General features: G+C 38.6%; 1 protein-coding gene across 3 annotated transcripts in view; it reads right to left on the bottom strand.

The window, feature by feature from the left end:
* Nucleotides 1–1,057: 1,057 nt before the first annotated feature.
* Nucleotides 1,058–18,368, bottom strand: part of CHRM3 (cholinergic receptor muscarinic 3) — a 470,119-nt gene continuing 452,808 nt past the window's right edge. For all 3 annotated transcript variants that reach the window (XM_048843778.2, XM_075126936.1, XM_048843779.2), the window contains one exon: nucleotides 1,058–15,128. In XM_048843778.2, coding sequence (XP_048699735.1) covers nucleotides 13,301–15,128 — 1,828 coding nt within the window. In that variant the 3' untranslated portion in view covers nucleotides 1,058–13,300. The remainder of the gene's footprint in view (nucleotides 15,129–18,368) is intronic.

Here is an 18,368-nt window from a genome sequence, read left to right as displayed (position 1 = left end):
ACGTCAGCACTTAGAGCTGCGAATTAAGAGATTCACAGCTTGTGTACACGTACTTACACTAGCTCCACTGATAATAGCGGTGTAGAATGTGCAGTGGCTTGGGCTAGCTGCCCCCAAGTACGTACCTGCCCCAACCTCCTGGGTATGTATTTGGGTGGCTAGTCTGAGCCTACTCCAGCTAGATTACCTTTTTCAGCACATGAGCTCCAACAGAACTAGCCTGGGTGCCATAGACAAGCTGGGACTTTCACTCCCCAGCTCCAAGTGTAGAAGTGGTGTAAGAGTGTCACTTCATTCTCTGGCCTGCTTCTGGGGAGGGCTTGGCAAAATGATTGGGTTGAAAAAAATTTTCACCAAAAAAAGGCAGATGCAGGTCAACCAAAACATTTACGAATCGTTCCAATTATTCTGGTCAGCTAAGAAACCCTTCCAAAATCCCACCCCCACTTACTCCCTCGCAAAAAAAAAAAAAATATGCTTTTTTCTGCTATTTTTGAAATGAAATGCTTTGATTTTTTGAGTCAAAACAATTTATCATTTTGAAATTTACTTCGCTTCTACAACAAAAATTTAGCAGGTTAAAACAATCAAAAATGAAACATTTTGTTCCATTTGAAACAATTTTTTGTCAGTTTTTTGGTTCACTGTTTTTTAAAATTTGTCTTGGGTGACCCCTGAAAAAACGTGTCATTTGCACTTCTCCAGGGGCCATGCAGCTAAGTGCCCCTGCCCCTCCGCTCAGGACAGTTGGTAGAGTTACTCTCTAGCCCCAAATTCACTGAGATTTTTTTTTTTTACGAGTCAGGAAAACAGGGTGATGTACAAGCAAGCTTGGGTACAGTCATGCTTCCTTTGGGGTTGTTGGCATAGGTCCCAGGATCTATAATGGAAGCAAGACTGGGACACTTATTTGACTAAGAGAACATGACTTTAAAAACACCAATTCACTTTGTTTCTAAAAAGAAACAAAACAGAAAAAAAGCAAAGATTTTCTTCCACAGTCAGCAAAGTCCTGCCCCACGATATTAGGTGACGCATCTGTGACAGAAAATGAGAACAATTTTCATGTTTTTATTGCTGCCTTAGAAGCAATTGATAAACAATACACTTCATATATAAATGAGCATGTGTCAATATATGGCAACAAAATAAATTACAGGTGACGTATTTAACTTTACAAGCTTGTACAAAATTTCCAAATATGAACTGATTTCAACTTAAAAACTTGAAATAAGTTAAAACTTCAACTATTCTGAAGACTTGAAATATATATATATACAATTTCACTCCATCACATCATTTACAATATGTGTTTTCACTGTTTAGTCTTATACATCCATATACTGTATGAGTGAAATTTGTGCTGCTGTATGCTGTTTTACTGCAGTGGAGTAATGAAAGGAGATTCCCTGAGGGCACAAAACAGGTTTGGAGAGTTAACACTTGAGGGAACTTGACTCATTTTTTTTAACTGAAATACAAAATCCAAGTATTATTTACCCTTCCTCCAAGGATAGACTAATTCAGCTGGTCCTGCCTGAACACCTATTGATGTTAATGAGAGTTTTGAGTGTGGATTAACAGTTAACTTAAGTCTATTCAGCTAGGATGAATTAGATAACATTATTTAATAAATATGTGAAGAGTATCTGTTTTGTATTAGATCTCATTATAAGCTACATAGCTAGTCATGACCATCCATTTTGAAGCATTTGCTCCTAATAGAAAAAATGTATTTGCTAAAACTGCTTTAAATGACGGGAAATAATATGAATGGGCAATTTTTAATGCCTCAGTATTTTAGTCACGTGCTTACTTTTATTAAATTGTATTAAAATTAAAGAGCACAGTACAGAGCTGTGTGGTAGCTCAACAAGTTAAGGATCCAATTTGACTCGAAGAGAGACTGTACACAGCAAATCCTGTGGTAAAGGGCTGAAGCTTATAGATTTACAAGCCATTGTGGAGGAAACAAAGAGAAAGGAAGATGTTTGAACAAACTGGCACACGTGAGGGAAGATGAATCAATAGTCCAAAATACAGGAAGACTCCAGTACAGTCAGAAGTGACAGCATTAAACTTGCCATTGGCAGTTGGCTGTGGGAAAAAAAAAGGCCAATAATATTTCTGTGTGAATTAACTTTAGCCTCTCTCAGAATAGTAGAGAGGCACCCAAAAATACCTCCTTTCACAAATACAGGCATACATGCTTCAGCTAAGTGAGTGGCAATTTGTCAAGGGAGCAGGGTTGAGCAGTCTCTTATATCCATTATTTTTCAACTTTTATGGGAATAATGGATGATGTGAGAGTTTATAATTCAATTGAGTATGATTTTCAATGTAGGTTTTGCAATATGTATACATTGTCCTCTGGAGCAAGTGAGGATGATGATGATTGTAACATGATATACAACTCAGGGTGGTTTATTTTTAGCTTATCTTCTCACCAGATTGCTTTGCTGACAGGTGTATGGCTCTGCTGTATGTAGACTGGGGGAGAAGCAGGGGGAGAGGGCAATACCAAACTCTTAAAATAAACAGGATTTCAGATTAATGATTGCAAGCTGGAAAGCACTGACTGAACAATTGACTGCCACATACTCAATTGCAAGCTGTGGTGAAGGAAATGTCTGGCAGCATTCACTCAGTGGGTCAGTGGTAAAAATTTGCACTCCAGAGGTCTATTGCAGTTAGTGGGAGTTTAGATGCAGCTCCAAAACTGGCTGGCATTCTCAACCAAAGGTAGAGTAGCTGTACAACCTGTGGAATCCATTGGGGAAACAAAAGAGTTTCATGAAGTGAAGTTCTAGCAGCTTAAGTTGAGCTGTAGCATGCAAATGGACACCGGTACAGAGCTACTTCTACAAACTGATACTGGGGGGCGGGGGTGGAGGGGAGAGAAAGAGATTCCCCCAAAAATGTATGAAAGAGCAATCTACATGGCGAAGATTTTAATCATTGACTCTTAACTTCTAATGGACTTTTCAAGATTGTTTACAACTCTTGCAGCCTCTAATCTAAAATTACTTTGATACGAAACAGTTTCATATTTCCTAATTGCTCAGTCTGTATTCTATGTCTGCTCTCAGTGTTAGAGAGGAAAGGAGAAAGCGGAAATATATTTCAAATGCTGAAACAACACCTAGCAGTTATGTAAACCTTACATCACCAACTGCATGGCACAAAATGTATAGTACAATCAGATATGAGTTTAATATCCAATCATTCATTTTTTATCTTAACGAGAAAGCAGTGCTGTGAGCAGCGACTAAAGAAATGAAATTATCATCTTTTAATAATGCTGTTGTTATCAGGGCTATTCAGGGTAACTGCAGTTTGTAGATTACAATGTTTCTTCTAGAAAAGTTCCGCCAGGGAAGGTGCCACCTAATCAGATTTCAGTGTGGGGTTAAAAAAATAGTAATAAGTTAAAATAACTCGGCAGGAGAAAAATCTCTTGTAAGAGCAATGTTCCTCTGTGACAATTAGGAGCAAGCCAAGTCTCTTCAGCACACGTCAGGGGGACCGATCCTCAGTTTGGGGCACATTCAATGGAGCTATGACAATTCACGCAAGCAGCGGTATTTAAAACCCTGGACAATTGTGGATTGCTGGCAATGCACTTGATCTTTGGAGGCTGCGTCATCATTTTACAGTTAATTCAGCACCCAACCTCTCTCCACAGATTAGTGAACTATCACTGACTTCAAGGGGAACATGGAGTACTTTTGTATAATGGTATCTCAGAAAATATCCAGGTCCTGTATAGTCAACCTTTTCATGTTGCTGTTTTTACTAGTTGGAAGAAGCAGAGTTCCTCTGAAACATTACCACTGAGGCAAATAACAGTAAATAATCTTTGATATTCTCTAGTCTTCCACTGATATGTGTTATTGTTTTTAAAATGTATTCAATGTGAACTGGGATTTTTTTTTTATAACATTTACCTTAGACATACAGTAAGGCAGTGCTTTATTTAACTGCCAGATTAATTCTTCTGCAGTTAAGCATCATAGCAAAAATAAACATGGTCAATGTTTTAAAACGTTGTGTATGCACACATATGTAGGTACACACACACACACACTTTATGTATGGGCAGGGAAGGTGCTTGTTAATAGGCAAATACTACTGCTCATAGGCAATAGATACAGGGCTGTATCAGTTTCATAGCCTCCTGCATTATTTTTCATCTAGTGCTGTTTATTTCAGACCCACAGCTGCTGGCTGAAGAAATCTCCAAACAAGTGGGTTCATCAAGCAGTTAAAATACAGACCCACATTTATGAAATGAAGCTATCAGGATGCTTAATTACTCCAGACAAAAGCAACATTTGGCCTGATCCCTCTCCTGCTGACTTCAATGGGAATTGGATCAAGCCTTTTGGGCTTGATTCTGAATTTCGCTAATCACTCTGATCCTGATTCAGCAAACTGTTTAAACATGTGTTTAACTGTGAGCACATGTGTAGTCCAATGGAAGGCAAGGGAACTACGCACATGCCTAAAGGTAAGCATGTGCTTAAGGTATTAAAATACTTCATGCCATTTTTAAAAGGACATTCTTGCTTATGGAAGCATTTCCTCTTATTCAATAGTGGACTTAATTCTGCAGATTTAAATTAATTTCTTGTATCTCTAATGTTTTAGACTGAGTTTTAAAACTTGTGGATTCTACTTGAGAGACTCTCACAGGCACCAACCCTTATCATTCTGTGTCCATGTAATTCAAAATCTTTCTCAGACATGCCATAGAAAAAGTATCTGAAGGATGTAAACTTATTTTAAATATTCAAATCTTACAATAAGTTTTATTTACACAGACAAATGTAGGTTTAGATTATTGTCTGTAGAGCCTGCTTTGATCCACAGTCATAAGTATGGGAAGGGAAAGGTCTCAGATTTTAAGAATTTAAAAACATATCAAGGGACATTGAATATCTTCATCAAATTCCTGTAACGTCACCAGTTCTAGCTCTGTTGCTATTAACAGAATATCCAGCATATCTATCTGGGAGCAAAAGGTTTAAGATTCCATTTCACAACCACAGTCCTGAGACCAAAGTGCATCCTAAATTCCAAAATGTACACAACTGTCACAGCACCTCAAAAGCAATGGAAGAACGTTTCTAATTCAGATTTAGACAAAAGTTGGCAATTTTAGGTTCAGGTAAGTGTTTGGGGGTGGGGAGACCTGTTTTGCCTGCTAGCTTTATCACTGGCCAATAAAGAGAGGCAGCTGGGTTACAGTCAACATCTGAGTAGGTGAAATTCAGTTAAGAATAAAACATGCAAAGTAAACATTTCTAAATTCTCGGACACTTTTTGTGACATTCTGCTTCCCTTAACGACTTCTAATAACTTTTACTGACTATAGCCCCAAAGCTTTCTAGTACAGTAACATTTTCTCTGAGTTAAAAATCGGCTTGATTTTTACTAAATTTAATTAGTGGTATATTAGGGTTTAAAACAAACAAACCATCCAAAACAAAAAAAAAATACATTTTTGCTTTTTAAATCTTTAAATTTTGCACAGATATTTTATTTCCGCCTATGTTTGATGTTTTCTGTGGTCTGTCCCAATATATATGGTAAAACATAGTTTCGGGGAACAGGTGTGAATAGGCAAATCTAGCTCTCAATTTAACTCCTCTATGATACTGTAAAGATCAACTCACATATTGTGTAAATGGAGCACAAAAAAGACTAGTCATCTAATAATCTCAGTTCTCTTGCAAAGGGTGTGGTAGCAACATGTAAAAATTGAAAGTTCTATGGAGTATTCAGTGTGCTTTTTTAATGATACAATTTCAGTTTTCAAGGTGGTGTCTAACATATGTGTGCACCAACCTTATGAGATGCTGACAGTACCTGTGGGCAAATACCCTATGTAGCTGTACTGCTTTGATCGTGTGTAAAAGGACCCTCACTGACACTAGTGGCTCTATAGCTGCACATACAGCCAGAACGACAGAGAGACTATTCTGCATACAGGCACAGCATTTTCAGAGCAGGTTAGACTAACAAATTCTACAGTAAGTGGCAGTTGTTTATACCATCTATAGGGAATCAGAAGTGATTTTGGACTATCCAAAATCCCATCGTCTTCAAGACTGGAAGCTTTAGCCCCAGTAAGGGTTATTTATCAGACATGATGATAAATGATTATATGACCTGCTCAAGAGGGCTGCATTTCTGACACACTATTCCTAGCACTTCTATGTCAGTTTCCTTCAAAACAAGGGTGATGCACAGAAAAAAATTTAAGAGTCAAGGCCATTTACAACTACATATCAATTTTCCATTTTTTACTCTTTCCTCTGAAATGCTGAAAACAAATAACTTCCCCCCTAAAGTTTGTCCTTGTACAGTTTGCAAAAACTGGGCCTGATCCTGAAATCCTACCTTTGGGCAAAACGTCAGTTCTATTCAATGAGTACTTTGCCTGAGTGAGGACTTCAGAATGGAGTCCAGTGCAGTAAAAGCTAAAATGACCACCCGTTCTTTTATTTTTCTGTCTGGCTGCACCAGCATCATTGATGTGAAACTGCAGGATTTAACTGTAGTTGCAAAGCAACAAGGAGAACTTCATGATCTTTTATATGGTAGCTCAGAGGTCCAGTAAAAAATTTATCAACAGAGTGGGTTTTTTTTAATGTATTTTAAAAATTGGAGGGCATAACTTTCTATTGTAACACTATTGTAAACAAATGTGTGGATTTCGGGTCATGTCCTGATTTAATTTTGGCACACTAAGTCCTGGGATGTTGTAACCTGGGAAACTTGCACTTTGAAATATAGTGTGTGTAAATCTGAATGTGAGTGTGTGTGAGAGAGAGAGCGTGTGTGTGTGTGTGTGTGTTTGGGGAATGGATAGAATCATAGTGAAAAGATACAGTAATAAATTAAGAAAGTGCAGTGCACAAAGCATTAGGTATTATTGCATAGACACCTATTCTGGGATGTGTCCAAGCAATGCAGAGTGGAGGAGATTGGAAGGGGGAAAACAACAAAGGGGTTAGGGCACCCTATACTCCACAGCCCTGGCTGATCTCTGCACAAAGAAAAACAGCCATATGGCTGTCTCATTTTGCACCAGTTCAGCCACACCCCCTTTCTCTGAGACATCCCTATGCTGAAGATTTAGAGATTGTGTGAGGAATTACCACAGTGGCTCAACACCACCCAATTATTTCTGCATGCAGAGCAACATCTCAGTTTCCTCACCAGGAGTCAGGATGTGGCCCTTGGATTTTATTTCCATTACACTGCGATAGCACGAAGATCCTTAGGATATTTTATCCACATGTAAAATAAATGTTAGGTATGCAGTTTTGAATAATTTGCAAACCGAATTGAAATCTCTGTGTTTAGCAGTGTTGTGTTGGGGTATTTTTTTGTTAAACATAGCCAAGTGACTAATGTTTACCACAGATTTACAGGCATAGCTTCATTTCACCCACACCAGGAAATACTGTTTAGTGGAGGGAACAAATAGCAAAAACTTAATTTGAAACTCCTGGAAAAAAAAATCTTCTGAATTAGTGTACAGTCATTAAGTGCTGTGCTGAAAACAAGGAGCAGATCAAAAAGGCTTGACCCGGGCATCCATCTCTTACATGTATGGCATAGCTAATGATGGAAGAGCTTGGCTTACAAAGCCAATCATAGAGTGAACTTATTTGGGCGCTGCTTCACATGTATTTATTCACCCTTATGCATGAGAAGGATTTGAGCCTCTATAAAAACTTCTACCATTTGTTTATTTTCCGAGATTTCTGCCAAGTTAAATAAACTGTATAGCTTCACCCATTTAGAAGCATGTTAGGCCTGCTTACTGCAAATGAGAGGACTCTTTGTATCACCATTTTCATAAGCTTTCTCTGAATCATACACCCCTGTTAAACTAGGTTTTATTGTGTTAAAGAAAAAGATGAATGATCTGGACTCACACCCTAAGTTTCTTCAAACAGGCAACCAAGCAAGGTTTTCAAAGTATGCATAACTCTGTCCACGAGGCCAGCAAATTACAGTGCAATTTCATACAGCAGAGTGTTAAGATCAGGAGATTTCCCCCCCCCCCACGATTTTTCTTATGTTGAGACTATGGATAAGCCCAGTAAAGCTGAGATGACCTCTACACCTGTTATCTAAAGCAAATAATATTGCAATGATGTACAGCTCCCCAACAGACCCTGAACCTGCAAGCTGGTTCACATGGATGGACTCTTGCACTCATGCTGAGTCCTACTAAAGCTGTCAGGAGACGATATGCATGCAGGAATTTGGTTATAAAGAGCAGCTTGTAGGGCTGTAATGGGTGCCCAGCCCATATGTAGTCAAATCCTATTTCGCCTATCCCATCCCAGACAGAATCTGCTCGTAGACATACACGGCTTGATTCTGATCTCACATTGATGGAAATCTGGAGTACCTCTGGTAGAGTCAATGAAGTTAAACCTATTGTAAAACAGGTGCGAGACCTGAATGGGTGAAATTTGGGACATGGTTTCCATCTTTAGATATCTGAAAAGCCCAAAGGGCCTATATCACACCCAGAAAAGCCCATTTTCAGAGGAAAAGAGAATCCACTTTGAGAGCTATGCAGAAAGAATAGGAAACTTCTCTATCAAGCTAAGTGAAAGAATAAAAGTAAACACAGTGCTGCTGTCAGGTTACAGTTCATGAGGTATCAAAATAATCTTCCTTTTTTGGCTGACTTTTCAGTATAATTTTATATATAAAGCCACAGCATAGATATTAATGCTCTGTATAGATGTGTGTATACATGCTGGTGATAGCCATGTAATAAAGAGCATATATCTTGCATCTTTACCTGTGGCATCTGTCATCGGTGATTCCTTGATTCGAGGATGATATCTACCACAGATTTACACATGGGTCCCGAGATGACTCAGGAGACCGATCCTGTAATCACAGGTCCACCTGCTGTACTCTATCTTCTAATCCATCTCTACCAAGACAAATTCGAAAAATTCCAGCCACTGAGCAACTTCAAATATTCACCATTAAAAAAACCAAAAAACACAACATTTGAAGCACCTCCACAAATTACTACAATAGCTCTTCTATACACACACACACACTCACACACACACAAAGCCATAACTTCCAAGTTGAAAATCTTAGGACCTTCCAGGGCGGGAAACAAGTGGAATGTGTCACATGGGGAAGACGTAAATGTTAATATAAATCTTGCTAAGCTTTCAGCCTCAACGGTGTCCTGTGGCAATGCGTTCCACAGTCTAATTTTGTTTCCTGAAAATGTATTTCCTGTTATTATTTTTGCATTTGTCCCCTTTCACTTTCATTGAGTGTCCCCTTGTTATGAGATACAGAGAACAGAAGTGTCTGATTTACCAGCTTTATACTGTTAAATTATTTTGTATGTTTCTATCATGTCTCCTCTTATTGTCTCCTCTCTAAGGAAAGCTGTCTCTGACTTCTGGTCTTTTCAATCTCTCTTCATGTATGGTGAGGTGCCAAGGGTGCATGTTAAATGCAATTTATCACATAGCTCAGCATTATATTGCACAGCTATGCCCTCCATAAGTGTATGTGGTGTGATTGTGTGTGCATATTTAAACTTACTGACCTTGCCAACCAGGGAAAATATACAAATAGATTTCTTTTTTGTTTTGATGTTTGCATCCTGTACAGGAGAACCGAGGGTACTTGGATTCATGTGTTCAATTGTTATAGGCGCGAGGTTGAGAATGGCCCAAAAGTATTCACGGGCCCTTCTTACAGCAGAGCAGGAAAATACAGTTACTTATAAAGAAAAAATAAAGTTGAAGATTTTAGCAAGCTAATAGATGAAGGGGAGCAACTTCTTCAGCACATCTGCATGGCTATACTAGTTTTTCACAACATGGCTGGTTCCCCTGATAAGACCTGATTCTTCAGAATACTTAGAGCCCACAAATCCCACTGAAGTCAAAGGACACTTCAGATGCTCAGCACCTTTGAGAATCAGACCATTAATGTATTCCTTTAGATTTAGGTCAGAGATAAGTAGAGCTGTAATTTCATTTTGCCCTATAGCTGCGACAAGAAGTTACATCATGCCATTGAAAAATGTAACTGTTTGCTGCAGTTATACCTGCATAATCTAATTTATGTCAGATAACTAATTTATGCAACCCTAGCACATACAAAAGCTACATGATGCTGTATGTGCTGGTGTCTCAGAAAGGGGTTTACACTGTCTGCCATTTTGATAGCCTTTGGGTCCCACCCTGCAAAATTTACTCTTGATGCCCCAGTAGACTTAAACTTCATTAATCTACTCTAATGGGGTCCAATCCTGGACCTTTGAAATTAACAGGAGCAGGACTGGATATATGAGTAGGCCACCTGTTGATGTAAGAAAGGTTTACATGACTGTCTGCACTCCTACTGACAGTTTTATAATGTTTGTGACTCCACTTTCCCCAATCAGATGTGAGCCATTACTTCCTTTTTATTTGTGAAAAGAAATGCTGTGGCAAATTGTGTCCAATTGTATTGCACCTTTCTTACACATATATATTTCTTTGTGCATGTATATATAATCTGTTTGCATATATACAAATGGACACAATATATATATATCATGCAAACACACAGACACACATGAAATATTAATCTGATTTCTCTTTGTTTAGAATTGTATTTGCAACACAGCCAAATTTTGAATATTTTATAGTGCATATTCCTTTAAGTAAACAGATAACTAAATTAATCTTTTCTAGTATGTGTATAAATCCATAATGTATTATGTCTGTAAAATAACGTTTTCAAGCCTGTTCACACATCAAATTGTTTATTTTTTTTCTCTGAAAACAATCCAAGAGTTTTAACTCTTCCTATCATGTAAACAATAGTGACAGTTGCTTTTCAGAAGAAGCTTAACTTTGGTAGAAAAATAATTTTCCATAGTAAAATCAATAGCGTTATATAATAGAGTCTCTTGCTGAATTCTGGCTTCCTTACTTGCTCTCATACTTTGTGAATTAGAGGGCACTGCACTACTCTGATTATCAGAATATAATAAGATGGCAATATATCTCTATATATCTATAACTGTTCAAACATTAGTTAGAAGGTCAACTTGAATAATGAAATGTACTGCAGATATGCACTTCGTTACTACACAGTTCTGTAAAATAAAGCTCTGTAATTTTCTATGCAGCTTAGGAAACAGTTTGGTGGCTCCCTGTAAGTCTTTGGTTGGATGTGGCAAACAAAACTGACCAATAAATTATGGGTTTCTCCACCTTGAAATGTGACTGATCTACAGCTCAAGGCCTACTTTTTTTCTCATCACTAGACCTAGAGCATAGGCTACAAACTTTGTTTTAGATAGACATTTAATATAACTCATACCAGAAAAACAATAAAAACTATGAATGTTATGAGTATGAATATTTGCTTTAGTGACATGAAAGCTAGGTATACTGTATTCATTGCTCAAGCGGACCTTTATGAATCACTTTAAAAGGACACTACAGTTGAAGACTGAAGAGCAATATTTATCAACATTAAATAAAACATTTGGTGAAGTCTGTATAAATATTTCTTCATATAAACATAACACAAAATTAAATAGTTCAGATACACAGACACCATTTAATATACTTCCACTGCTGTCAAAATCATCTGTAAACACCATCTCACACAGAAAACAAAAGCAGCTTTTATACCAGTTCTGTGTTCACAACACTGATGCCTCTTTATAAAGGAAGTTTGTTGGGGTTTTTTTGTTTGTTTATTGTTTTATTATTATTTTCAGCAAAATATGAGTATCAGGAAAAAAATTGTTTTGGTCAGTTCAAAGGCTAATATGAAATTATCTTTCAGCACATAACTAAATAAGATTTAGAACAATACTTAAAAGTACAGTACTTTCCTCAGGAGATCTCTGACTTTTATAAAGCACACTATGTTTGGTGCAGACCACATCATAAATACCAGGAAATATTGGCCATGTCTAAATTATAAATATTAAAGCCCCTTTTTTGTTTTCTTTATCAGAAAGTGCCAGCTTGCAAGTTGGTGATATCCACTATGCTTTTCAAACAGACTGTGAAAAAGAAATGTTTTTGAATAAGTGTCCTTCGGGTTCAAAGGATTTCTTCTACACACGCCTTTTGCAACTGAAGGCCACAGTGGCAGTCTGTGAAAGTTCCTTTTCCATAAAATGCAGACTTTTTCAACTTTTACTACAGACATGCAGCTTGCAGAGACTACAGATTCCAGAATTCTATGCTCAACTTTGAGCTCAGTAGCCAATGCTTCTGAGGAGGCATTATCACTTGGACTGAAATACGATACTGCATACATACAGAATTTTATCTGGCTGCATCTCTGTATTAAATTTTATCTGGCTGCATCTCTGTATTAAATTTTATCTGGCTGCATCTCTGTATTAGGTTGGCATATGTCCCATAGCAATAATCTGTGGACTGCATTTGGATCACAAGTAGTACTTATTTATCTCTTTCTAAATGGTGTGTATTTTATGTTTTCAAATATACACTATAAGTTCAATTTGCAAATAACAAAATAAATTTACATTTACAGACTAATTTGTCAAATCATATATTTCACTCACATACCACAACGATAGGGACCCATGTAAGAATTTAGATTGATAGATCACTTCTTTCCTGGCATATTTATATATATATAAATGGTGGAGTGTGAGTGTAACTTGTGCATTCACACACACACACATAACATGAGCAGCACAAATAGATACTCTGTAAGGTTCAAGAATCAGGGCTACGAGGAGAATCACACCAAAAGAGGAGACAAAAAGGTTTACTGGGACAACAAGAAGCAGTTTTGCAACCTATACAGTGTTTTAAATAATTTCATAACAATGTTTAACTAGCTTGCTGTATCCACACATGACTTGAATTGAAAACTGTTGATTCCTTGGAAACAGCTGGAACTGGACTAGCTAGATGTGCTTACCTGAGATCCCAGAGTTGATTAAAACCAAAAAAACTGGGCTGATCAGTAACGGGTTCATAATTGCTCTACAGCTTCTTGTAATTTTGTAGGAAAACTTTATTAAAGTCTTTCATTTCCTTAATAAAAAACCTTGAAGTCTGTTTGTTTTTGCTTAATGCAGATTTGATTTTAATATTAAACTGGATTTATTAAAAGGATATATAAGCCTGGCAGCTGCTCTCACATCTTGATGATGAAACGTCTGTATCAGCACCCTGGAACCACTCCCCCTCCCACATGCCCTTTGATAGTTTGTTTTTTGTTTGTTAAAAATACTAGTCTATGAAGTCTCCTGGGGGATCCGCTTATGAAAAATGACTGACTGCCTCTGCTGATACTGCTGTTTGCGTCGCTTCCGTTTGTCACACTGGCACAGCAGTAACATCTTGAAAGTGGTTCTGAATGTTTTGTTACACAATGCGTAGCACATAGGGTTCACTGTGCTATTGATGTAACAAAGCCAATACCCCAGGTTCCAAAATGTTTTGGGGATACAGCTATCACAAAAGGTGTTCACCAGAACCATGATGTTGTATGGTGTCCAGGTGATGATGAAGGCAAACAAAATAGCACTGAGCGTCTGTGCTGCTTTCTTTTCTTTGATAAGTGACATTCGTTTTCGCTTGGTGATCTGACTTCTGGTCTTCAAGGCAAACTTTTTGGCCAGGGTTGCTTCCTTGAAGGATAAAGGCAGGGCTGCGGACGTCTTAGCCACCGACGGAATGCCGTCGGAAACCTTGGCTGCCTCTACTGCTGACCCTGGCTGAACTGGAAGCTTAGGAAAGCTCTTGTGAAAGTTTCCTCCGTCCTCCACAGTTTTCTGAGAGTGCAACCTTTTAGGTTTCCTCTCCTTTGACCCCATGTCGGATTTCTGTAAGTCCTCCCCTGACCCATTCAAGTCTTCAGATGAGGGTAGTTTAGTGGAGTTGAGGATGGTGCTGTGACCAGGAAGCTTCAGCACAATGGAATAAATGGCCCTCGTCTCCGTGGCAATGTCTTCTTCATCAGAGGAGGCAGAGTTTTCAAGAGAAGCAGCGGCATCATTGTTGTTCCAGCTGTCGCTGCTGCTGTGCTCCTGGTCCCCCTGATCCTGGCTGGGTTTCCAGCTCTTTGTTGTAAGCCAGAAGTGGCATCGGCCATATTTCCTTCTGGTGGAGCGCTTCATACTCTGCTGCTGCAGCTCATAGCTGCTGCAGCTTCTGGAGCTACCAGTCTGGCGAATGAAGCGTGCTGCCTCAGCTTTGCTGCCCGAGGCCTGTAGCCCCGCTAACTCTTTGGTGCGTTTCTCTGTCTCCTTGTAGATCCTCCAGTATAAAATAGTCATAATGGTGACTGGCAAATAAAAGGCAGCTATGGCAGTGCCAAAAGTGATGACAGGTTCGCTTAGAAACTGGATATAACATTCATCAGGAGGCACAGTTCTTTTCCCAACAAAATACTGCCAAAATAAGATGGCAGGGGCCCAAAGAATGAACGAGATGACCCAAGCTAAGCCTATCATCATTCCAGCCCTTTTGGTTGTTCGTTTAGCTCTGTATGTAAGGGGCCTGGTGATGGAAAAATACCTGTCAAAACTTATGACAAGGAGATTCATGACAGAAGCGTTGCTGGCTACATAGTCAATGGAGAGCCATAGATCACAAGCCAAATTTCCCAAAGCCCAGCGGTCCATGATGATATATGTGGTGAAAAGGTTCATTGAAATAACACCGATGATCAAATCTGCACATGCAAGACTCAGCAGGAAGTAATTGTTGACTGTTTTAAGTTGTTTGTTAACTTTAAATGCCACAATCACCAGGATGTTTCCTATGATGGTCACCAGTGCGAGGATGCCAGTGAGGAAGGCAATCAGAACTACTTGCCAGAGTGTGTGTCCACCCAGAGGATCTTTGTTCATGCCATCTAGTGACCTATTGGCTGTTTCCACAGTAGTGAAGGGAAAACTCTCAGTTGTCTGAGGGAAGTCATAGCTGCCAATGACTGATGTTGCATCCTCAAGAAGCCCTGTTCCCTGGGAATCTCTATTCCAGAAGAAGCTCACATTTGAAAACAAGGGGGAGACTGTAGTGTTATTGTGCAGGATCATTGTGACTTTCTGACATAGTCTGCAGAGAAAAAAAATAAGAAGGGAGACAGTAAATCAAAAGCTTTTTTTAATAGGCCAAATACATTTGTGGTGTCACTCATATTGCACCAGTCATTAATTTGGATTATTTTCAATATTTTTTAGGGATTTCCTTAAAAATAAGTTATCATTAATTAACATCACAAGATGCCAAACTAAAAGCCAGGTGAGCCCTCCCATATGTGAGTCTGAATCTACAAGAGAATCCAGAGGTCTATTTTTATAATGGATTAAGCCAAAACCCTGGACCCCACATCATCATTTCTTTGGGATATTCAAAATCCAGATCCACATTGGAATCTTGCAACTTGAGCCCAATTTTGTCAATATGGATGTATATGTATGTTTGTGTAGTGTACAATGGAGTCCCAATCCCTGTTGGTTCTACTACCTATAGAATAAGATCCCAGGATTCTCACTCTGAAGCCTAGTATGTCTGTAGGGCAGGGGTGGGCAAACTTTTTGGCCCGAGGGCCACATCGGGGTTGCAAAACTATATGGCGGGCCAGATAGGGAAGGCTGTGCCTCCCCAAACAGCTTGGCTCCTGCCCCCTAACTGCCCCTCCCACTTCCTGCCCCCTGATTGCTCCCCTCAGAACCTCCAACCCATCCAACCCTCTTGCTCCTTGTCCCCTGACCAACTCACCCCCATCCAACCCCCACCCTGCTCCCTGTCCCCTGACTGCCCTGAACCCCATCCACACCCCTGCCCCCTGTCAGGCCCCCTGGGGCTCCCATGCCCATCCAACCCCCCCTGTTCCCTGTCCCCTGACTGCCCCCCTCCAGAATCTCTGCCCCATCCATCCACCCTCTGCTCTCTGTCCCCCCGGTTGACAGCTCCTTTTGTTTAAAATATCACAAGTTTCAATAATCTCTGGGATTTGTGATTTGTTACGGTTCAATTTTTAGTTCTCAGCCATTTTTGGCTTTTTCACACACATGACTGTATAAATTACATCCATGCAACAGCACGGGCTTTCAGATACTAGTAACAGAAATAATAAAATTTACTTTTCATTATCTATAAACTATAGATACACAAAGCCGAATTCTCTCTCTCTCAATAAAAAGCACAATCAATTATACACACCTGCATTTTCATATGCAACTTTGCCAGTTGTGAAAATACTGTAAGTGCCCTTTTACATGAGCAGGTACTCAATTTGCATTCACAAAAGCTCATTTGCACAGTTGGACCGAGGATTATGTGGGTCTTGTGGGTTCAGCAAGTATACTTGATTTTCAAAGGGATCATTAAATATTTTATGAAAATGGGGAGGAAGGGGAGACTGATTCATGATAATTAGACCTTTATCCTCTTCCCAAGTATTGTAGGAACTGAGATAAACTCAACATCTCTCTCAAAACGTCAATCTGCATTCTCAACATTTTATCAAGTTCCTTGGACTCCTAACCTGGGATTTTACTATATAGATTGTTATAAGTCAATTTTACCACAGAGTAACCTTTCTCTAATAGTAACTCTGAAACAAAATACCTCATCAAATAAGAGGTCTTTTACTGTAGGTCAGTTCAGAGTTGATATATTATGGCTTAATATGATAGACTTAAGCGGATATCAAAAAAGTTTGGTGTTAAAAGAAACCCGAAAAGAAAACTATTTTGTGTTGTGTTAGCAAAGCATGCGGGGAACATGTCATTTAAAGTAATCTCATTATTTTGACCTAGTGTAAATGAACTGACACTACATACCATAGGTAATAATGAAAACACAGTTTGGGAGCCAAAGTAAGTGAAAATATTCGGTTAACCACTCCAATTTATTTAATAAAAAGAAGACGGTAACAATTTTGATACCACGTGTTAATCTCATCTAATCCAATATATTTCTAGTCCACTCATCATTAGAGCATCTAGGTGGTGAAATCAGCAATTCAGGAGGAAATATGGGAAATTAAATTTTTTGGCATATCTCTACAGGACTCTAATCATAGAACAATATCCACAAATGCTGGTCCACAGTGATGTGAATGAGGCTACATACTGGTACAGAATCCACACTAGCAGATCACACTGAAGGACTGAAGCAATGGTCATTCTTTGGAAAATAATATCTAGAGCAGTGGTTCCCAAACTCGTTCCGCCGCTTCTGCAGGGAAAGCCCCTGGTGGGCTGGGCTGGGTTGTCCGCAGGTTTGGCTGATTGCAGCTCCCAGTGGCCACGGTTCACTGTTCTGGGCCAATGGGAGCTGCTGGAAGCGGCGCGGGCCAAGGGACGTACTGGCTGCCACTTCCAGCAGTGAACTGCGGCTACTGGGAGCCGTGATTGGCCGAACCTGCGGACGTGGCAGGTAAACAAACCAGCCTGGCCCACCAGGGGCTTTCCCTGCACAAGTAGCGGAACAAGTTTGGGAACCACTGATCTAGATAAAGGGATTTTTCTCCTTGGGGTTAAACCAGAATGCTTTCTTTGCTATTTCTATTAATTTACTGTGGAAAAATTGAACATTTTTGGTAGGTCTATTAATTTTTTGGGGGGAAATGTTAGCATTCTTTTAAACATCTGTGAAACTACATGGTTGTAACTTAAAAGAAACATGAAACCCATGAAAGAGAAATTCAGAAAAAAATTTCACTGCGAAAATTTTGTTTCAGAAAAAAATTGAAAGATCAAAATTTTCTTTTTTTTCATTTTCTGTTATATTATTGTATATTATATTATTATTATACTACAATATGTTAGTAGTAATACTGGAAAACATGTCATGTCATAAAAGACAATGATTTTAGGAAAAATGATTCCAGGCTAACACAAGGCTATTAAAAAAAGCACTCCCTCTAAGTAGTATATGGAGTGCTTATCTTATTTTCTAGATCAAAGTGTCAAACTCTTTCATTACAACACAAAAAGGAGACATTTTGATCTACAAAATAAAATAAAATTAAATGTTTCAGTCTGTGCTAAGTGGCATCTGACATTAATTATTTTAAAAATAAAATAATATAATTTCCACTATTATATTATGTCATAACATATTTTGATATAACTTGACATGATATGATATCCTGTCATATTATTCACTGCTGCTACTGATATGTCATGAAATAATGTAAAATTAATAGAAGTAATATAAAAGTGAAAATAAAATAAAATATGAAATGCAAATTTTGTTTCCAAACAAATTTGTGCAATTCTTCTGAAAGAAAATTTTCTGAAACAAAATTTTCCATTCCAAAATATTTTTTCATGAGAAATGTCA

This window comes from Caretta caretta, chromosome 3 (assembly GCF_965140235.1).
Source record: "Caretta caretta isolate rCarCar2 chromosome 3, rCarCar1.hap1, whole genome shotgun sequence".
Classification (NCBI taxonomy): domain Eukaryota; kingdom Metazoa; phylum Chordata; order Testudines; family Cheloniidae; genus Caretta; species Caretta caretta.
Note: the sequence above shows the minus strand (reverse complement) of the source record. Positions and strands in the feature narration are given on the sequence as shown.